Source organism: Pinus tabuliformis, chromosome J (assembly GCF_031772625.1).
Source record: "Pinus tabuliformis cultivar Carrire ecotype Pingquan chromosome J, CPIR1, whole genome shotgun sequence".
NCBI lineage: Eukaryota > Viridiplantae > Streptophyta > Pinopsida > Pinales > Pinaceae > Pinus > Pinus tabuliformis.
The window spans coordinates 157659112-157683160 of record NC_142295.1 but is presented as its reverse complement, the minus strand read 5'-3'; the positions used below and the strand labels follow the sequence as shown (position 1 = coordinate 157683160).

The window sequence follows — 24049 nt, the reverse complement described above, 5'->3', positions numbered from 1 at the left end:
TTATGTTTGTGTTTATTTTAGTTCATTTGTTTAATAATATTTTATGTATATGCAGGTGTAGAAAAATTGTGTAGCAGCTCCTCTAAAGACATTGTATTGTGATAAGGAAAAAACCTATTGAGTCATTAAAATTACTTTCTTATGATTCACACTCGGCTTAATGTAGAGTCCTCAAGTTCAAGCGGTGAAATAAGTTATGTTGTATTAGAAGGTAGAATATTTATTATGGAACCTAATTGAATAAAATGAAATCCAACAACTTTACTTTATTTGATCTTCTCCTTGAAGGGTCTTTCTATTAGATAGTTATATCATACTTAACCAAATCTTAAGTCACCTCCCCTGCTCTTAACCAAGTTTTAAATCTCCTTTCCTCAGGTCTTGACTATCCTCTGTAGGGGCCACTACTTGAAATGAACCTCTCTCTCTTTATTTTCCACAAATAAGTTACATTCCATGGAGATGATGAGGATATTCCTTTGATGGATTGATATTTCCCAATAGTGATGGCTAGAGTTGGTTTGGAAATAAACTATGGTTGGGAGGTCTATTGATTTTTTTGGGTGAAATTCTAGGCAAACAACCGTTGAAAAAAAATGTGCATGAAAATATAAACACATGGATGAGAGTAATACTAATATTGTTGTTGTACTAACAAACACATACAAACAATTTGATTTATGGGTTATGAAGATTTTGTTGTGAGTTTCCTCAGGATTCAATAAGTCATTTCTATGTTAGCGTCATTTTATTATTATGATAAATATGTAAAAAAAATAACATCATTGTGTTATTGAAGGGTAATTTTTTAATCAAACTTTATTGATAAAGGGTTAATTTATTATTAAAACATCATTTTTGAAGGGTAAAATTTTAAACATAACGTTTTTTGATGGGAAGTATAAAGACCCAAAACGTCAAAAAAAATTTGTCTGACGGGTACAAAAGAATCCAAATTCCAACCCTGCTCCCCTGTCCCGGAGGGATAATTTAAAGCAGCCTGTGCATACTCAACATCGACGTGCATGATGACGACGTCGATGATTTCATTGACAACGACCATGAAAGGACAAACGTTGACATTGGCTAATGAGTATGCATCGACGTGCATGATGACGACGTCGATGATTTCATTGACAACGACCATGAATGGATAAACGTTGACATTAGTTAATTTGAATGGCATGAAAGTAGAAACGTTGATGATTTTTTAAGTGTGATACTTTCAGCAAGAATATAAATAATTTGATAAATAAACAAATAGAAAGGTTGACATTAGTTAATTTGAATACTTGTGGTTGATTTTTTAGGCGTAACAGAATATAAACAATTTGATAAGTAAATAAATAGTTGTAATTGTTTTAAAAGGTGTAAGAGAGGTCAATAAGATTGTTAAATTAGAAAGTTGTATTTTGATTTGAAATAATAATTATTGTATTAGATTTAGTTTGTTTAGTGTGTTTGTGTTAAGTTGGTAATACACAATTAAAATAATAATTGAAATATTGAAATAATGAAGGTAGACTGAGATGTAATTTACTACATATTTTACCAATGAAAAATGTAAAACCATTATGGAGAAATATTCATTTTCTAAAATGGGCAGCTTCTACTAAAAGCTACATACTAGCACAACCACATTAATAAATGTGTTTGATAGATGTATTTTACCACATATTTTACCAATGAAAGATTTAAAACCATTGTGAAGAAATATTGATTTTCTAAAATGGGAATTTCTACTTAAAAAGTACATACTAACACAACCACATTAATAAATGTGTTTGATAAAGGCTGATAAGCTCATACCAAACACATATATCAATTATCACTAATATTAAGAATTAATGTTAATACTATTATTATCAATAATGTTAATATAAAAATAAAACTATAATAATAATAGTAATAATAATAATAATCATATAACTATTACTATAATAATTTATAATATTATAGTATTATTACTATAATAATTAATAATATTATGATAATTATTATTATTACTACTATAATAATAATTACTATAATACTAGCAATTTCACCTAAAGGTGAAAAGGAATGTAGAAGCCATGCTTTGAGCGCAAAGCCATCGAGGTGGGGACCAACAACGAAATAACCATAAACAAGTAGTGTGCACCGGCAACGATATAACCATAAACTAGTAATAGTGGTCCACATGTCAATAATTGAAATTTCTAGTAAACAAGTAATGGGTATCAATAATTGAAATTGCTAGTAATAAACATTGATACAAGTTGGCATTTACAATCAATATTTCTCAATCCTCACCACAACGTTGGTAACATGAAACACAATTATTCAGGTCCCCAAACTCCGTAACATGAAACATAAATGTTCAAACCGCAAACACGAGCTCCATCTCATGAGGTAAGGTCGATTCCCAGATCTCCATACTTTGGTTCCTTTGAGGATGTAAGAAATATTTTAAATTTTACACTATTTATAATATAAAAGGTAGGAAATATTTTAAAATGGATTCTCTTTTACTTTTATCAAGAAGCACTGACAGAGGAAGAGAGAATCATTAAGGGAAGAGACAACCATGAAGGGTTTTCGAAGGGAGACACTACACACTTGTAGGTGTTAGAACTCAAAGCCACTAATAAATTGACAATGATATGTAAAGAAAATAGAGACACATATTCAATGCAGATATACATACCTATGATAAAGTAAGAACAAGATAATGAATAAAATTAAGGGAATAACTCAAATGACCTAACTTGTGGACATAGCTCCCTTTAAAGTCCACTGAAAAATTTCTAGCAGCAACAATGTCTAAATTAAGAAAGGCTTAAAAAACATATATATAAAGAAGAAAAGGTTTAACTTGACAATAAGAATATGAAGAAAAAATAGTGCCAAAATGACTAAATATTTACTAAATAGTTGGTGGTCCTAGTGTCTCAAGTCACTTTCACATTTTGAATAAATTGTTGCCATTCAAAAGAAAATCTTTCCATTTCCTTCTGTTAATGTTTTGTTCCCGAACATAGTGAAAACATAGTTCTATCTAAATGATGGGAAGAAAAATGTGTTTATAGAAACCATCATTTGAAAATAAGAGTGAGGCTACACATCTACTACAATCAGAATCTCCTACAAATATTTTTACAGACTCCTACAAATATTTGTACAGAAAAGCATGACAGAAAACATGCCTAATCATTGCAGAATCTTTGAACACCATATCCACATTGACATCAAGATAATCGCTTAGAGGGGAAATGTTATTTGACTTCAAAGAAATTAATAGGCCAAAGTCACTTGTGTGCCAACAGAATGCAATTCTTGCTGTGGTCGAGTGGGGAAAAGCAATGCATTCGATAAGCCCTATAAACTTATATGAATATGCATAGATTGTTGTTTAAATATATCCCAGTTAAGCTTTTCAAGTTTCTGAAAAAATAATCCAGGATGTTTTTGAATTCATTGTCATTCAAAAAGGCCACTTTGAAGAACCCATTGTGACTAGGGAGCATTCTAGTGAATCCATTCTACTCAAGGACATGGGGTAGTTGAAGATTTGAGTTGTTGAGATTTTCAGGAAGCTTATCTCTCAAATTGAGAGTTTGCATCGAAATGAAATGCCTCTGACAAAGCCTCCTTGACATTGTATGTGACTCCAAACCCCGCATCATTGTTTCCCTTCCAGTCATGTTAGATCTCTATTTAAAATAGATCGTTTGTAACCATTGACCATAATGTAGAATGTGCAATCAATAGTCAATTTCTCAATTCACTAGACACTTTAATTGTTTATTTTCTTTCCCTTGTAATTCTTTATCCATATTGAATATAAATTTGTGCATTAAGTACTTTTTAATTAATACTTTTATATTAATCTAGATTCATCTAACTCTAGATCTATCAAGCATCACACGTAAATAACTTGTAACAAAAAAAAACAAAATATTTTGTGCTATCTCCCACTATGTCACACCAATTAAAGAAAAATGTGCCAAACTTGTATTCAACATATCAGTGCAGACTATCGCTCAATCTACAAAAGCTTCAAAAATCCCTCATAGACTATCAGATCTTCCTCTAGCGAGTAATGCCTCGAAACAAAATTTTCCTCATATCACTCTTGTATCACGTACAACACTTTTGTGGGTTTATCAAAGTTCAAACACAGGAGAAAAGGAAACAAACATGTTTTCTCTCCTAAGTGATGCCTACGAGGATTTCATTTCTATAGTGTAATTTGTTTATATATAAGATTTGTAAATGATTATTAATTTTGCTGACATTGAAGGTTACACATATGGGTTAATATTACTTTTATTTTTAGCTTTCTTGAACATTGAATTGTGCCCACATATCCTGACACCAACATTACAAACGAGATGAATGTAAAGGTCACACATATGGTTTACTATTACTTATATATTTAGTTTTGTGTTAGTTATTATATTGTGTTGACAGATGACGACCCTAGAACATTTTTAGTATATATTGAGCTCTGCTTCAGAAAATATTCCTGTTTTTTGATTTTTTTTTAGTGAATCATGTATGAGCGTGTGAACAATAAGGCTATTTAGAACTTGTGAAAAGACTGTTCGTAAGCCTAGTTGAGCTATTCTGATTAGCAGTAACAATGCAACTTTCTATTTGCTTGATAGAAAGTTTCCAACCTTTTTCAATTTATTATTTTATATATGTCGAGAAAGAGAGTCCGGGTAAATGGTTTAACATTAAAACAACATTGATATTATCATTTTTTTTGTCAGGCGAAAGCAGGGGTTAAATTTGACGGGTGACCCTACCCGTCAAGGAATTTTTTTATGACGTTTTTATTTTTAAACTGCCCATCATATGACTTTTAAAATTTATTTGTACAAGTTTCATCTAATTTCAAATTGTACTCATAATTGTTCAAATTTTCCATTCTTTGTTGTACCATTCGGCTCAAGTCTCATTGCTACACTTTGTTTTGAGACCTGCTGATCAAATTTTTCTGCAAATTTTCCAGATTGTTCAAATGTTCTGAGTTTTTTTTGTTTAAAATGGAAATAGTGATAAAATAGATGGGAAATATATATAGAAACAACAAAAAATAATATTATGAAGTGAAAAAATATATATTCATAATTACTTTCACATGAAAATAATGAATGTTAATATTGTTGCAACAAATTTGACAAAAATAATTCACTCACACATACCATGTTTTCCATTTGAGTCACTACCATGTTAATCCCATTAAAAGAACAATAGTTGTGAAATAATTTTCAAACCAAAAACATATCTTGAATATTAATAAAACGTTTGGTCACATTTATAAAAATAAATCAATATAATGATGTGCATTTATTTATAAAAATAAATAAATATAATGATGTGCATTGTTGATTAAGGGGCAGTTGGTTCTCAATGGAATAAACTTTTCACATTACAAATTCTCACTGGAATAAACTTTTCACCGTACAATAATTTGTGTTCATGTAGGGTCTCGTAACTTGGCGGGCACTGGGCAGCGCAAGAGAATGTCATAGAATTATTATTATTTTTACTTCAGTAAAAAAGCCTGGTGGATGCCAACTGAAATATATGAATAAAGAATGGAACGTGCCCCTCGTGGGGGGCGACTCAGGGGCTACCAGTTTCAAAATCTCAGGATGACCAAATCGACCTCTGTTTTCCTTAATTACGAGTCGCACTGGTCTGAATCCACCCTTTGAATTCAAAGCTGCTCCAGAGAAGCCGGAAATTTTCAATTCCGTTGAAGATTTGGTCATGGTGGGAAAAGCCACACTGGACATTACTGTTTTATAAATTGAATCTTTTGAAAATGGGGGGAGAGAATTTGGTATTTCTTTTCCCAAAGCAAAGAAAATGAAATTTTCAATTTCGTTGAAGATTTGGTCCTGGTGGGAAAAGCCACACTGGACATTACTGTTTTATAAATTGAATCTTTCGAAAATGGGGCAAGAGAATTTGGTATTTCTTTTCCCAAAGAAAAGAAAATGTTGAAAGGCCAAATGGCATGGTCTTCGATGTGCTGAAAAAGCTTTGATTCCAATGATTTTATAAATAAAATAAGCAATTCAGAGATGACACAAAATAAAAAATCATGGGCAATGGGGAATAAGTAACCAAGACAAGCTTGATGGCCCGGGTTTCTTGTTTTTTATTGGGCCTTGCTCCTATGTATACCTGATTTACTTCGATAGAAAACCGTAACCAACTGCTAAATCCCAGGACCAGCCTTAACAATGTTCTGAAATTTTAGCACGGACAAGAAAAGTTCTTACCTTGCTGCTGTCCTGTCTTGCAAGATAACATAAGCATTCCATTGCTTTGAGTTGAATTGACTCCCATTGAAACGATGTTAATGCTAATAGTCTGGGGATCAAATTTTTCTCTTCAATTATCTGACTGAAGGAGCTCCTTTCCTGGCATAAATTACAGAGCTCTACGAGGGCTGCCTCTATCTCTTCATCACCGCCTCCTCTAGGCGAGACCAATGTCTCTGCTGCATTTTCTAATCTGAATTTGGCATTGTTCTCCTTCCACTCCTGTATGAGCTCCCTCAGACTGCGGTTAGGAGTCAAATGCTTAGTCGTGAGCTCGCATTTCTTGACAGGGCATGTAGTGTTGCCACTCTCAAACCACTTTTCGATGGCAGATCTTTCATAAGTAATCCCCGACTCCAAATTCACTGGATCCTCCATTATTGTGTCCTCCAGTGGGCAACAGAAATGCGAAGGCGCAACAGACTGGTAATCAGGAGAAGAGAATGGAGCAGAAACAATACCAGACCTACCTAGAAATTCCTGTATTTGATCAAGCATGTAAGCCTCGGCCCTCTGTTTCTCATTCTCGAGGTCTTCCTTCTTCTTTCTTACAACTTCAATCTCAGACTGTAGAAAGCACTGGTCTGTGGGCACACCCATGGCGTTGGCCACCTGTACAATTAACTGCAACACTTGCTGGTTGTCACTGTGCATCTCTTTCATTTCTCTCTCAATCTCACTTGCAAGGGACTCGCTTCCAACCTCCCCCTGGAACTCCGCGTTCCTCATGGTCTCACACAGAGCAACTGTTTTCTCCTTGATCTCCAGTGAAACGTCCAGAGTAACAATCCTGAGAGCATTCAAAGACCGTTCTATTCCTTTAGTGATTTCCTTCATTTCATCTAGCAGAATCCTACACTTGATAAACAAATACATATAGCTCCCTGGAGTATATGTGTTTATGAGCTTGGAGGCATTGTTCAGCTGTGTTTGCAGGTCTTCCAGCAGAACTCTTAGAGAGTTTGAAGACCCATGAATGTTTCTCTGCCACAACTCTAATAGAATGGGCTCTATTTTGTTTAAATGGCTTGAAAACTCTCTGAAACTCCTCTTTGCAAACAACACCTTGTGCGCTGCAATGCTTGTGTCTTTTATTTGCATCAACAACCTTCCTATCAGATCACTGGCAATGTTTACGCCTATTGAAGCCAGCGCGCCTGTCATTTTGATGAATTGCTTTGTGGGTCTCTCTGCCTCGAATTATATTCTGAAGGGGGTAAATAAAGGCCTGCTCCCCTTAAATATAGCTGTACGAATGTCCATAGCATGACTGCAAATGCCAAGGCAACTGCAAAGAAAATGCCTAGCATTTACAGTGAGGCCGAAGTGGGTCCTCTTTGAAACTTCTTATGCCTAGCCCTGTGCCGCGGTCACTGTCCTTTGTCCGTAAATGCTAAACTTGCAAGTTGCCGGAGATTATACGGTATAAAAAATATATAACGTAACTTGTAATGTTAAATATATATATATATATATATATATATATTATATAAAATTTATAATTTTTTTTTTTTAAACTTTTAATTTTTAAACATGCGCGTCAATATGACATTTTTAAAAATCAATGCCAAGTTACACATGACGTGGAGATTTGAAATTAAAACGTATTTTACGGATAAAAAAGCTAAATACAAGCATACGGGGTCAAATTTAACCCGGGGCTAAAGAAAGGAATCTTTGCTGAACCTTTGATAGTAACCCATGGCGTTGGAAAAGGTAATGTTAGTACAAGTCAACTCTTTAGTCAATTAAAAGAAAACATATCTCGACGATCAGCATAAGGACAGCCGTGAGATTGGGATACACTATTTGTGAAATTGAGATGGATGGGAAGTCGCCATAGATGATGGTCATACATAGCAGGGCAGTTATTACTCGATCTTTTGATTTACCGGCAGCCCCATTTTCACTGCAACGCCCGTTTGCATCTCCCCGAAGATCTGACAACGAACCGGAGCCGTCGCCATTTACCTGCCTCGAAGACTCAAGCATTGAGTGATACCTACTTTTTAGTTTGTTTTTTAGTAACCTTTCCCAAAGGAATATAATATAATAACTAAAATATAATAGTTTGTGTTGAAAATAAATATAATTAAATGATTGAGAAAAATGTTTCAAAAAAATAAAAAAGGAAAGTTTGAGGATGGAATGTGACGTAGAAAATGTAATAATTTTCTTAATTAAAAATGTTTTGAATAATTTTAAAATTTGAAATATGAGAATTTACATATATATATATTTTAAATTAGTTGTGATTCACAGTTTTATATAATAGAGATATTATTGGAAAATAATAAATTTTATAGGAAGATTTTATAAATTTATAAAATAATATTAAAAAGTATTAAATCCTTAATAATATTATGAAATTTTGTAAGAATATAATGGATATATTAAGTTTGTATAGATTTTGATTTTTTTTTTTAAATTATAAATTTATAAATCAATATAAAAAATATGATGAAATTTTTGTAAAAATATAATGGATACATCAAGTTCATAAAAATATCAATATTATTAGAAATTTAAAAATGTGTTAGGCAATATTGAAGAGGCATTAAACTCTAAAAAGTTTAAAGAAACTTTGTAAAAATATAATGGCTACACCAAATTACAAAGATTTCAATTTTTATAGTTTTAACAAGTATGTAAACCAATATTATCTTATGGGGTTTGAACAATGATTTTGATATTGATGAATAAGATTCTACATGAACACTTCATTATCTCGTTATATTTGGTTACCTTACATCTTGATATCTGGTTGCAACTTTGTTTTAATTATAATTTAGTTATTTAAATTTCTAGTTTAACAAATGCTTGCACATAACCTTTCAGCTTTCAAATTGGTAATTTAACTTAAGGTTCGAATTAACATATAAAAATGAACATAAATAGTAATTATAACTAGTTAATGAACATGAACAAATGTTTAGTTGTATATGTACTATATTTAATAATGCTTTGGAAAGAGAAGAAAAGAGATTAGTACAAGTATTGATAGGAATAAAATTTCTTTTCATGCTAAAAGAAGTTTGCATCTCAAGGGACTCGACCCTCTCATGGTAGATTCGAAATTAAGATGGATCTAAGTTAGTTTAATTATTAATTATGATTATAAATATAATATAATTATTATTTTATTTTATTTTGACCTAGTCAAAATGTTAAACAAGACATTACAACATACAATTAGGTAAAACATAAGGCCCATCTACTCTTTCCTAAGCACATAAAGGTTGTATTATAGCTTTACTTTTGCACTTAATAATATTTTCTTAGCTTAAATGAGTACATAGAAAAGTTAATGGGATTTATTATGCTTTATGTGCCTAATGTGATTATGATGCAAGACATTGAGATTATTTGGAATAGATCATGAGGATATCGAGTCGAAGAGATTTATGGGACTTGTCCCTTGCTACAAAAAAATCAAATTGGACTGGCTTTGAACACGAAATACTCCTCCTTGTAGCTGTAAGGTCACTCAGGGAGCATGATGCAATTTTTTAGAAGTTTTGGAGGGAAAACAATCCTCCCTTCAAGGTGGTTTCCTCTCACTCATCTTATATAAATTGAGGGATCAGAGTATCCCATTAAGCAGCTAGTAGATAGTTGAAGTTAATGGAAGTGTTAGCAGTAGAGAGCATTTGGAGTTTCGATATCAGAAATTTTGATGTACAATAAATTTTAAAGTTAATGAAAGACATCTTTGGTTCTTAGATTGTTTTATGTCCGGGATTTGATGTTCCTTGGATTAGGTTCCACCCCAGGTTCTTAGATTATCCTTTCTACATTTATCCCTTTCTTAAAATTTATTTCTCAGTATTGTTTCATGCAAAGGCTAAATAGTTTTTTGGTTAACAATATTTTCTTGTACAATATTTGAGCATTAGATGGTAGCTTTAGCAGTGATTATCTTATTAAGATAGCATCTCTTTTCATGAATTCAAAGTCACTTTAGTTGCTGATATTTATCTGTTGTCTATCATTATTTCTTGTTGCAATTGTATAGTCCCTTGCTTTTGTAGAGCTACACGAGACTCTACAACTACCCATTTGTTGAATAAGCCATTCTACCATTATATTTTCTAAAAATATAATTGCGAGCCAATCCTTTTAATAATATTATAGTGAACAGGGTGTGGAGGTTATCCCTAGGCCTACTCCTCTGGAACATGTGGAAGGCAAGGAACAAACTCATATTCAAAGATAACATAGTCAACAGTGGAAAAATCTTGGACAAAACTCGCACCAATATTAAGGAGATGGTGCTATGAGATATCTACGCTAAGCAAGGCTAGAAGGCTGAGGGATGGGAATCCCAGATATTGAGGAGCTTAGAAATGAATTTCGAATGGGTGCCACACTTCTCATTCAAGATGGTGGAAAACTTAAGTCGATCACCTGGATCCTTCATTATTCCTCTTCAAGGATTTGTTAAGCTAAATTTTGATGGAGCATCCTAAGGAAACCCTAGTATAGTGGGTTGTGGTGGAATCTTTAGGGATGATGTTGGCCGACCTCTAAGATATTTAGCAAGCTAATACACCCACACAAGTAACAATGTTGTTTAGTTCACAACTCATTCCCATGGTCTGTCGATTTCCCTGGAAAATGGATATGGAAAATTACAGCTAGACATAGACTCTTTATTAGTGATAGAGGTAGTTAAGAAACTCGTAAATAGAACACCAATTCAAAAGGTAATCAAAGTTGGTGTTTGTATATGATAGTTCAGATGATCTAGAACTTATTCTTCTTTATTCATCACCATCGCTGATTCGTTGCATTTTGGTAACAAAGTGGTAGAATTGTTAGCAAAATATGGAAGTGAGGACCCTTCTCTCTCAGGCTTTAAGCCCTGGCCCCTGGGAGATGAATAAAACTAATCTACCCAATAGGCACTTTTGGTCATGACTAATCTAAAGACCCCGATGGGGGTGGCTGACCCAACAAGCATGATGGTACCGGTTATCAGTTGACATGACAGAGATCATTAAGGTAATAGGTGGCACAGGCTTGGGAAACAACAAATCCAGGTGGAGGCATTGTCGTAGAAGAATAAAAAAATAAAGGAAAACTTATAAAACCTGCAAGACTAGTGGTTTTCACAATGTTAGGAATTGTGGTATGGGAGGGAAGGAGGATGAGGTCACAATGGTTGAGTGTGCATAGTATCCTTCCTTGTGCATCCTCTTTGGTCCTAGTAGACAGTGCGAGTTTTGGTTTGTTGCAAAGGAGAATGACTAAATTAAGTCAATGGTTGTGGTGAAGAGCTCAACAGTGTGGGATCTAGGGTTCATAGCATGCTTGAAGCAGGGGTTACTCGCAACCTAGACACATAGTGCAGCGGGTTGGCTTTGATCCAGACATGCTTGAATCCTCTTCAAGTCTTGGTCATAACTGCCTAATTGGTAATGGTATCTTGGTAAGTGTTTTTTGCTACTATCTCTCTGTGTGAATTTTCGTGTTTGGTTGTCGTTTGGGAGGCATGGTCCTAGATTAGTCTTGGTGGGATTAGTCGTTAGCCAAGAGAGTCCTATGTGGGGTTGGTGATAGTTTGATAGACCTTGATTGTGGTAGTAGAGTGTACTTTGGTGAAGTTTCTTTGAGGTTGAGAGTCATGGTGGCATTAAGTGGTGGCTCTGTCAGTTGCCAAGGCTCATTAGCTAGTTAATTGTAGAGAAAACAAGCACTTAGGGGGCAGTGTGTATGGAGGCTGGCCACGCCTCGGTGTCCTAGTTATAAGAAAATGTTTGGTGGTGTGTCTCTGCTAAGAATTAGGGGTGTCTTACCCCTTGGTGTTTGACCAACACACCACAAATGAATCGTCAAAGGGGGAAACCCGAGAGGGAGTGGGAATGAAAGGCATGTAGGGTGAGAAAGATATCTTAAGGGCGAGGCAAGATGAATCTAGGAGCAACGTTGAAGAGGAGGAAAAGATCACAACCTCGCAATCTCTAGGAAGAGTGGTGTAGTCGCCCTCACTAGACACAATCAATTATCAATTGTGGGTTTTGGTTGATATATTGGATGTGTTGCGAGAGAAACAATACGAGGATCACAATGATTTCGTTACCTACATCAACGAAATTGAGTTCATCCAAGGAGAAATCCTTGATTGTCTTGCCTCCGTCCATCGAAGCCAACGTCACACCAGTGAAAGGTTGGATGAAATTGAGGCCTGCCAAATTTATTAATTTATTAAAAACTTATTACTTTCAACTTATTATATTTTTATAGTGAATAATTTTCCTTATTTAAAAATGATTTTCAAGTTTATTTCAAGTTATTTCTTTATTATAATTAAATCATTTCACTTTTTTTATAATTGGTTTTAAAATGCTTTTCCATATCATTTTTATCTTAATTTTTTTTCTAAAATTATAAAATATTTAGCATTATTTTAATTGTTTTTAAAATCAATTTTCGTTAAAATTTTTTTTCTTATACTAGAATGATTTGCTTATTAATTTTATTTATTTTGAATGTTTTTCTTGTAATTTCATTTCCATTCTATTTATTTTAAATTCTTTAAAGAGATTTTCCATTTTATTTGTTTTGAATGTTTTTCCTATAATTGATTTTACATTAATCTCACTTATTTTAAACACCTTTCCTATAATTAATAGATAGACTTCTTAAACCTATTCATTTCATTTTTAACTAACCAGTCTACTAGATAGACTTATTAAACATGTTCACTTCTTTCATTTTTCTTATAATTTAATCTATTCATCATTTTCCATCTCAATAAACTTGAAAGTATTCTATTATAATTAATCTATTCGTCATTTTTCATCTCATTAAACTTGAGAGTATCTCTTTAAACTTCACTGTCATTTTACTGTAATAATTATTGAACTTTATTTATGTAATATAGGTGTTTTTTTCTATTATTTTCCGTATAATTAATCTTTAAGTCATCATTTTCCATCTCAATAAACTTGAATCACTTTAAACTTCTGAGTTTCCCAGCATTCTAATAACTATGGAACTTTATTTCTATTTTTTTTTCATTTTTGTTATAATATTTTCCAAATTTACTCAATGTTTTTCGTTTCATTTGCAGAGAAAGAACCTCGAAAGAAGGCAATCATATATGACAATAAAAATAAATCATCAGGGACCTAAAAATCCTTTTGATGTTAAAATTAAATCACACAGAGATCCCAAAAGCCATCCAACAATTCTCTGATAAAATTTTGGAATCATGAAATGATGAATTAAATAACTTATAAACACAATTCCTTACATAGAATAAACTAAACTTGTATATAATACTTACTCATTGATTGATAAAACACCAACCTTCTTAATACTTGAGGCTGGAACATGCCCTTACCTAACTTCCAACCAACATTGTTGGATTTTGTCTAACTATTTCCACTTGGAAGGATAGCCTACGATGGTGGATTATGTCCAACTATTTCTACTTGTAACAATAACCTAACAGCCATGAAACTTCTTTTAGAAGTTAAATAATCTATTGAAATAATCTAATAATCCTAATAGACTAATAACATAGAATTATAGAATTTACAAAGATTAAGGAGAGAAGGATCAATGAAGAATTTGTAACTTTGCTTGATCAATCTTTTGTTGGATTACTATTTGCAATTGTACCAACATTCAATGGCTTGTAATGGGCACCGGTGGAATGACATTGATTGTTCCAATTGTGGTTGTAACGAGTTCCCGAAGTTTCCTTTCTTCTATTATGACTATGCCCATTATATTGACATCGAGGAGGAGTTTGTCCTAGACATACATGGAGGCTGTTGAGATCTAACTCTGTTGCACTAGTACCATCTATAGGATCATAATTGTTATTGATAGATTTGTGAACAATGAATGTGATTTTATAACAAAATTCTTAGTGATCTCATTCCCTTGTAAAGATCCACAAAATACCTAAAGAAACCTACTCTAATAACAATATGATCTATAGACTTTCATGATATTCCACTTCATAATTTGTCACAATAGATCAACTAAAATTTCTCCTTAAATTTTAGGATTTGTAAATATTGTTTATTGTATATGTATATAAATTATAATTATTCAAAAATATAGAAATATGGAATAAAAATCCACAAACCATAAATTAACATAAGATATAACTTGGGAAACCCTTTAAGAGAAAACCCAACTTGAAAGTGAGGCTTCTTTGCTCTCTTTTTTCAAAGGTAAATGGATGCAAGTGTAAATAAGTGAGGTCTATGGCCTATAATCTACTATATTGTACAAGTACTCTATGTTTTCCCTCTTTGTATACACTCATATACTCTACTTGTCCATGGAGAAAAATTCTCTCGAATATAATATAATATTTTTTTATCCTAGTGGCTTGGTTATAACATTGCCCGATAGTCTACTAGTGGTTAGGTTTGACTCCTTTAACTCTTAAATAGAGTTACCATATTGACTCTTATAGATTCTTCTTCATCATGATCACATGGATAGTCCCTTTTCTCTAAATAATGGAAGTCGACATAACATATTTTGGGATTGTGGTGGTCAAAATAGGAAGGTCAAATTTTGAGTGGCATACAAAATCTTATTGGGAAATTCTAGTGGCATTGGAAAGGTTTCTGTGTATAATAGGAGGAAAACATTTTTCACTTAAAAGGAAATTTTTTACCCCAAAAAATGTCATTTAATGCATCAAACTATAAGCCCAACTAGTAAAAATGGTATTATGAGCTGATTCCTCCACTTTTCCCACTCTAAAACCATCAACATGGATTGCAAGCAATATAGTATCTCATCTATATCATCTTGGATAAAACAAGAAGTTTGTATTGATAAACCAAGTAGGTCCAAAATTCCACATCTAATCCATCACCATAGTTAAATCATATTTTAAGAAGAACAAAGTTATTGATAATTCCTTTAGAGTAATGACACAATTAATTAAACCACAATTAATCAAAGTCAAAGAAACTTCTTAAAGTTAATGAAGGTTGTATAAAAATAATTTAATATCTATTTTATTTTGTAAATTAAATTCTAATCAAAATAACAAGGATTACAATTCCCTAACTGTAAACATATTTATTTATTTACTCAACTATAGACAATATACTTCTTGGTTTACATGTTTGAGGATCCATTCAAATCCCAGGGAATTTACTATGATGAAATAAAATCATGTCTATTCCACTATGAAATGAAAGAAAACTCATAATTGAAATAAAGCATCTAAATGGAAAACCCTAATTCTGCAGGAAAAAAATAGTTTTTTTCAACAAATTAGGTCAAGGAATCTACTTGGTCTCTTTTCTTTAAATTCCATCTTCATGGTTCCATAGACGTTGTAATATATTGAGAAAGGTGAAACATGAGTTGCATGCAAGTTTGGATGATTTTCATAAGCAAAATGCAAACTGCTGCATGAGTCCCTATTTTGCTATAGAAGACAATTCAATGAGCAGGGAAATGTGCTAAGGATGTGGTTTAAAAGAAAAGGGGGGCTAATGAAGGCTAAAGAATGATAAAGTACTTTCCTCTATGTCATCATGTCAATGATATAGGGGCTTATTCAACAAATGAGTGGGGTGTAGAGTCTGACATAGCACTATAAAAACGAGGGACTATACAATTGCAACAAGTAATACTGATAAACAACAAATAAATATCAGCAACTAAAGTGAGTCTGAATTCATGAAAAGAGATGTTATTTGAATAAAATAATCACCCCTAAAGCTGCCATATAATTCTCAAATATTGTGTAAGAAAATATTGTTCACCAAATAACTATTTAGCCTTGCATAAAACAATACTCATAAATATATTTTCTCAAAGGGATAAATGTAGAAAGGATAATCTAAGAACCTGGGGTGGGCCCTAAACCAAGGAAGCTCATATCCCTGAAAAAAGGCAATCTAAGAACCAAAGATGTCTTTCATTAACTTTAAAATTTCTTGTACATCGAAATTTCTAGTACCGAAACTACTAACGCTCTCTACTATTAACAATTCGATTAACTTCAACTATCTTCTAGCTACATAGCTACTCAAGCCCTTTATTTATATAAGATGAGTGATGGGGAACCAACTTGAACGGAGGATTGTTTTCCCTCCAAAAATTTTAAAAAAATGGGTCATGCTCCCTGAATGACCTTGCAACTATAGGGAGGAGTATTTAGTGTTCAACACTAGTCGAGTTTGATTTTTTTGTAGCAAGTGACAAGTCCCATAAATCTCTTTGACTCAATATCCTCATGATCTATTCCAAATTGTCACAATATCCTGCATCATAATCACATTAGCTAAATAAAGAATAATAAATCCCTTCAAGTTTCCTAAGAACTCATTTAAGCTAAGAAAATGTTATTAAGTGCAAAAGAAAAGGTCTAATACAACCTTTATGTGCTTAAGAAAGATTAGATGGTCTTATGTGTTACCTAATTGTATGTTTTAATGTCTTGTTTAACATTTTGACTCGGTCAAAATAAAATGAAAAATAAAAAATAAAAATTATATTTATATTTATAATCATAATTAGTAATTAAACTAACCTAGATCCATCTTAATTTGGAATCTACCACGGAATGAGAGGGAGAAAATCTCTTGAGATGCAAACCTCTTTTAGAGTGAAAAGAGATTTGATTCCTCTAAATGCTTGGTACTAATCTCTTTTCTTCTCTTTCCAAATAATTATTAACAAAAAAATATACAAATAGACATTTGTTCATGTATTCATGTTCATTAACTCAATATAATTACTATTTACGTTCGTTTTTATATGTTAATTCGAACTTTAAATTAAATTACCAATTTAAAAGCTAAAAAGTTGTGTGCAAGCATTTGTTAAGCTACAAATTTAAATAACTAAATTATAATTAAAACTTAAAGTTGCAACCAAATATCAAGATCTAATGAGGTAACCAAATATAATGAACTAATGAAATGTTCATGTGGAATCTTATTCATCAATATCAAAATCACTCTTCAAACTCCATAACACAATAATTGTTTATATGCTTGCTATAATTATAAATATTTATATCCTCGTGATTTGATGTAGCCATTATATTTTTACAAGGTTTATTTAAATTTTTAAGAGTTTAATGTCTTTTTGAGAAGAGTTTTTGGGGCAAATCACATCATAATTCATTTGTCGACGTGTTTTGAACCAACAAGTGTTGTTCATCGTCAGGACAAGTTGAAGAACAAGATCATGGCTGCAGTATAAATAGAGAGAGAAGGTTATCTAAGGGCTATATTTGACTAGGAATGACTATATTTGACCAGGAAACGTCTACATTAGATAGGGTAACATGACAGGACCAAGAGATATGGAAAGAGACATATAATTAGTTAATTAAATAATTAATTAGTTAGTTTTAATTCATTTGCAATTAAATGTAATTTGCTTGTATTCAACCAAGAATTAACTAATGCACTTTTTTATTATTTAAATCTTCAAATAATTATATTAATATTATTATATGAAATAATAGGAAGAAATAATAAATGAGTAATAACCAAATAACCTAATTAGTTAGTTAGTTTTTCGACTTAATTCTTAGTTTAATAAAAAAAATTAACTATATTGGAAATGTAGCAATTTCTAATAGAATATAAATAAAGTCAATGGAAAAATATAACAATTTTCAATTAGTTAGTTAATTTGATTTATCATTTTATTCATTTATATCTATTTTACTCGAGGTATAATAGGATTAATTGGTTTATCTCATTATAATTCTTTCATCTGTGTTTAGGTATAACATATTTTTTATTCATTTATATATTATGCTAAATAATAAAGGCTATTTTTTTTCTCAGAATGGAGAAAATTTTAAGATTAAAATGAATAAATAAATTACTGAGTAAAAAGCAAAGAGAAGAAAGGGAAAAATGGAAAAAGAAATCCAGAGGACGAGGGGGAATGGACAACATAAGATCCTCCACAAATTTATACATGTTATCAGATAATTTCCAGGTTATCAGATAATTTATACAGGTTATCAGATAATTACGTCGTAAGGCATTCCCTCTGAAATCAACTCCCCCAACTGCCTCCATGTCATCGCTTTGCACCGTTCGATCCTTTGTTAGATGATTAAATTATCCTCCCTCATTGATTTCAATTAGTCGGTGACGGTTGGGACTGGCTTGGTAGTTCTTGCTTTCCCAGACTCACTCGGTAGTTCCTACTTTCCCTTCATGTAACTGCAACACCACGGGACTCGCTCGACAGTTTTCCCGGACTCTCGACAGTTCCTGCACCAAGAGACACTCTAATAACATCACTGTTTCGAACTGTATATAGTGCAAGCCCTTTCTAGAGGCCGCAGCAGCACAACCAGACTAGATCACAGAGAATCAAGATCAAGGGTTTATTGGTGGGTGACCCCTTCCATATAGCATCCCAATGGGTGGTGTAAATACTCCCTTGACTCCTCTTCTGGAAACCATTCTATTTAATTTCTAAACGAAGGTTTTATTCAACTGGCCAAGATCACGATGTAATGAGGCTAGCTTGCTCCTCTTGTAGACCTTCTATTTAATTTGTAAATGAGGGTTTCATTCAGCTGGGCGAATTCAAGGTGTAACAACACCAGCCCGCAAGGAGGTAAGGGTTTAATTTAATTTTATTAGTGTGAATGTGGTGTATAGATTCCATATTGATCCATACCATGGGGATTATACACGTGAACAAATTGTTGACTTTTTTGAGAGGTGCCAAACTTGAAAGACGAGAGACAAGCTATTATATCGAGATGTTTTACATATTAAAGTAAGGAAATCTGGTCAGTGGTGTTGATATACTTGATTTGCGGATATGTCGGTATTATGATCATTCTTACCTCTTCTAGTTTGGGAAAGCTAGGAAAATATTATGTGCCTTTGTTTGTTTTTGTGGGCAGGTTAAAACTATGCCCTTAGCTGTTGAAGAAAGTGTTAATGGGATTGAAGATAAAAGGCTTCGATGTATAGACATTCTATTACATTTATACTCTCCATCTTCCCCATCTAAGGGAAATGTGACAGAAAAGCTACAGAGGTTTGCAGCACTATAAGTAATCTAAAACTAAGTTTTTCTTACTGCTATTTTCCTATATGGAAAAAGTCTGCTTGAAATGCTTAATGTCTTACACCAAACAATTGAATCTTAATATTATACAATATATTGAAGGACTACTATTTAATAATGTTTCTTTCCTCAAAATTTTGAAGTTTCAGCTGTGAGAAGGTACCAACTGGTATCAGAGACTACTATAAGGGCTTTTAGGGTTCTACAGTTCTAATTTGATTACAATCTTTCCTTTCAAGAATTCTCCTTAAAATCCCATCTCTGGTTTAGCATTCTTTCCTTTCAAGCTTCATTGCCTGTTATCTTCCTTAACCGCTTAATCCATTGAATTCAGTCCAAAACATAAATACCAAGATGCCTACTACTATTGCTACATTAGAAATCTTCCATTAATGGCTTTGCAGTTGCCGACTGATTGAGTTTAAAATTAGGTTTACTCATTCTCTCGGTGTCAATTGTTTATTTGTACTGCTTTAGCCTTTTTTCCCAATATTTGTTTAGCACTGCCCACAATCCTACACACCGACATGTAGATGGCCATTTCCGTCATTGTTAGGTTGCTCATCTCCACAACCCATCACCTTCTGCTGGGGAGTGTATATGTTGAAAACATTTGCCTTTTGGATGGCTTGTCTTACAAAATTCAACAAACTGATTATATGAGAACTTTGTTTTCAAAGGATGTAATGCCAAAATATAACAAAATTCAACAAATTGATTATATGAGAACTTTGTTTTCAGTACGCTGTTTCTTGCATTTAATGAATTAATTTTAGTTATGTAGATTCGTCACAATTGGCATACACAGGGACCATAAATGGAGCTGAATTTTTAAGCCTATCAGAGAGCCTTAGGTTCTACTGCCTTGATTTTATATTGAATGATTTGTGTATATGTTTCTTCTAAAATATGGTTAAAGACAATGACTTGCAAATGTAGAAACAAGACTGAATTGAACTTGATAAATCTTTAGATTTATCTTTACATCCAAACTAATGGAACCAAATAGTTAAAATAGTTCTGATTACTATAGCAGCACTCGATTGAAATGATAATTGTTTGCAACTTTTGCTGCCAACTTACAAGATCATAAAGTCATGACTCATGTGAGTAATTTTTTCTTGACAAGAGGAATTTTACTTCTGCATGAGTTTTCAAGGCACCTTGATCATCTTCTGTTAGTTGCTATTAGTGGTAAGTTAATCCTATAGAGTAGTCGTGAATAATAAATCAACCCTAATTAGAAAGCTCCACATTCAACTAAGGTTCAAAGAATTCAGACTGCTGGTTGAGACCACATTCATGACCCAGACAAGTTCATCTATTAATGCCGTAGTAAAACCTCCATAAAGAGTGTTCATATCCATCCATTTGGCTGTATCCTTTTTAAATGCACATGCAGTACCCTGTGTGAACTCGTTCTGGGGGCATGTGATAGATTGTCTTAATATTTCAAAGTAGTTCATCTATTAATGCCAGAACAAAACCTCCATAAAGAGTGTTCATATCCATCCATTTGGTTGTATCCTTTTTAAATGCATGTGTATTACCCTGTGTGAACTCATTCTGGGGGCATGTGATAGATTGTCTTAATATTTCAAAGTATTTAATAGCTACAATTTTCTGGAGAAAATGAAAAATCTTATTGGGAAGACCATCTAGATAGATTTAAATTTTGTTACGAGAAGACAAAGATATGACCATAAAAATATGGAATCGAACAAGGAGGAAAGGACTTTTGGGATCTCAAAATTGAGAAAACAGTTTCTCATGGAGGTGGACAGAGAAAATAAGTTAAGAATTCATGATCACTTTTGTGATTTAAGAAGAGATGTTTCCAGTCACGAAAAGTCTCCAGGATTTTGAGAAAATAGGTTCAAAAAGCATGATCACCTTCGATATTTGAGAAGAGATATTGCTAATCAAAAGAAGTCTTCAGGATTATCAAGAAAAGCCTTCAGGCTTGTCACGGTAGTCTTTAGCATCCATTCATGGTTTGTTGCAAGCGTCATATGTAAGCACTTAAATCATTCATCAATATAGTTTATTTAGGAGAAACCTGTGTACTATGTTTTAATTCTTCATTGTTTGATTTTCCTTAACAGTATCATGTAAGCTTCTATGTCATTAATGTTGAACAACTACACATGATGAACCGTCATGATACAGACATTGACATTGCAAATGAATTGTAAATAAAAGTTGTAGCAAAGTGTATTCTTAAAAATGCTTGTAAGGCAGGGGCCAGGTAAGGATACATTGGTATCCTTTTTGCATACCCATCATTGATGCATGTGTTGTTTTTTTTCTTTCGAGTCTGGGTATATTCTCGGTGTCAATTGTTTATTTGTACCGCTTTAGCATTTTTTCCCAATATTTGTTTAGCACTGCCCACAATCCTACACACCGACATGTAGATGGCCATTTCCATCACTGTTAGGTTGTTCATCTCCACAACCCATCCCCTTCTGTTGGGGAGTGTATATGTTGAAAACATTTGCCTTTTGGATGCCTTGTCTTACAAAATTCAACAAACTGATTATATGAGAACTTTGTTTTCACTACGTTGCTGCTTGCATTTAATGAATTAATTTTAGTTATGCAAATTCGTCATAATTGGCATACATAGGGACCATAAATGGAGCTGAATGTTTAAGCCTATTAGAGAGCCTTAGGTTCTACTGCCTTGATTTTATATTGAATGATTTGTGTATATGTTTCTTCTAAAATCTGGTTAAAGACAATGACTTGCAAATGTAGAAATAGGACTGACTTGAAATTGATAATCCAAACTAACAAAGCCAAATAGTTAAAATAGTTCTGATTACTATAGCAGCACTCGATTGAAATGATAATTGTTTGCAACTTTTGCTGCCAACTTACAAGATTATAATGTCATGACTCATGTGAGTACTTTGTTCTTAACAAGGGGAATTGTACTTCTGGGTGAGTTTTCAAGGCACCTTGATCATCTTCTGTTAGTTGCTATTAGTGGTAAGTTAATCTTGTAGAGTAATCGTGAATAATAAATCGACCCTAATTAGAAAGCTCCACATTCAACTCAGGTTCAAAGAATTCAGACTGTTGGTTGAGACCACTTTCATGACCTAGACAAGTTCATCTATTAATGCCGCAGCAAAACCTCCATAAAGAGTGCTCATATCCATACATTTGGTTGTATCCTTTTTAAATGCATGTGCAGTACCCTGTGTGAACTCGTTCTGGGGGCATGTGATAGATTGTGTTAATCTTTCAAAGTATTTAATAGCTACTCTTTTCTGGAGAAAATGACAAATCTTATTGGGAAGACCATCTAGATAGATTTAAATTTTGTTACGAGAAGACAGATATGACCATAATAATATGGAATGGGACAAGGAGGAAAGGACTTTTGGGATCTCAGAACTGAGAAAATAGTTTCTCATGGAGGTGGACAGAGAAAATAATTTAAGAATTCATGATCACTTTTGTGATAAGGATCTAATGCCAAAATATAACAAAATTCAACAAACTGATTATATGAGAACTTTTTTTTCACTACGCTGCTACATGCATTTAATGAATTGATTTTAGTTATGCATATTCGTCACAATTGGCATACACAGGGACCATAAATGGAGCTGAATGTTTAAGCCTATTAGAGAGCCTTAGGTTCTACTGCCTTGATTTTATATTGAATGATTTGTGTATATGTTTCTTCTAAAATCTGGTTAAAGACAATGACTTGCAAATATAGAAACAGGATTGACTTGAACTTGATAAATCTTTAGATTTATCTTTACATCCAAACTAACGGAACCAAATAGTTAAAATAGTTCTGATTACTATAGCAGCACTCGATTGAAATGATAATTATTTGCAACTTTTGCTGCCAACTTACATGATTAGAAAGTCATGACTCATGTGAGTACTTTGTTCTTGACAAGAGGAATTGTACTTCTGGGTGAGTTTTCAAGGTACCTTGATCATCTTCTGTTAGTTGCTATTAGTGGTAAGTTAATCCTGTAGAGTAGTCGTGAATAATAAATCGACCCTAATTAGAAAGCGCCACATTCAACTAAGGTTCAAAGAATTTGGACTGTTGGTTGAGACCACATTCATGACCCAGACAAGCTCATCTATTAGTGCCGCAACAAAACCTCCATAAAGAGTGTTCATATCCATCCATTTGGTTGTATCCTTTTTAAATGCATGTGCAGTACCCTGTGTGAACTCGTTCTGGGGGCATGTGATAGATTGTCTTAATCTTTCAAAGTAGTTCATCTATTAATGCCACAACAAAACCTCCATAAAGAGTGTTCATATCCATCCATTTGGTTGTATCCTTTTTAAATGCATGTGCAGTACCCTGTGTGAACTCGTTCTGGGGGCATGTGATAGATTGTCTTAATCTTTCAAACTATTTAATAACTACTCTTTTCTGGAGAAAATTACAAATCTTATTGGGAAGACCATCTAGATAGATTTAAATTTTCTTATGAGAAGACAGAGATATGACCATAAAAATATGGAATGGAACAAGGAGGAAAGGACTTTTGGGATCTCAGAATTGAGAAAATAGTTTCTCATGGAGGTGGACAGAGAAAATAAGTTAAGAATTCATGATCACTTTTGTGATTTAAGAAGAGATGTTGCCAGTCAAGAAAAGTCTCCAGGCTTTTGAGAAAATAGGTTCA

At 32.9% G+C, this 24049-nt stretch overlaps 1 protein-coding gene across 1 annotated transcript; it reads right to left on the bottom strand.

Moving 5' to 3' along the window:
* Positions 1-6236: 6236 nt before the first annotated feature.
* Positions 6237-7487, bottom strand: LOC149226122 (U-box domain-containing protein 13-like). Its single transcript, XM_089380113.1, has one exon. The coding sequence runs from the start codon at positions 7485-7487 to the stop codon at positions 6237-6239; it is 1251 nt and encodes a 416-aa protein (XP_089236239.1).
* Positions 7488-24049: the final 16562 nt, after the last annotated feature.

Coding starts and splice junctions, on each gene's coding strand:
- LOC149226122 (XM_089380113.1), bottom strand. CDS start 7,487: ATGACAGGCGCGCTGGCTTCAATAGGCGTAAACATTGCCAGTGATCTG.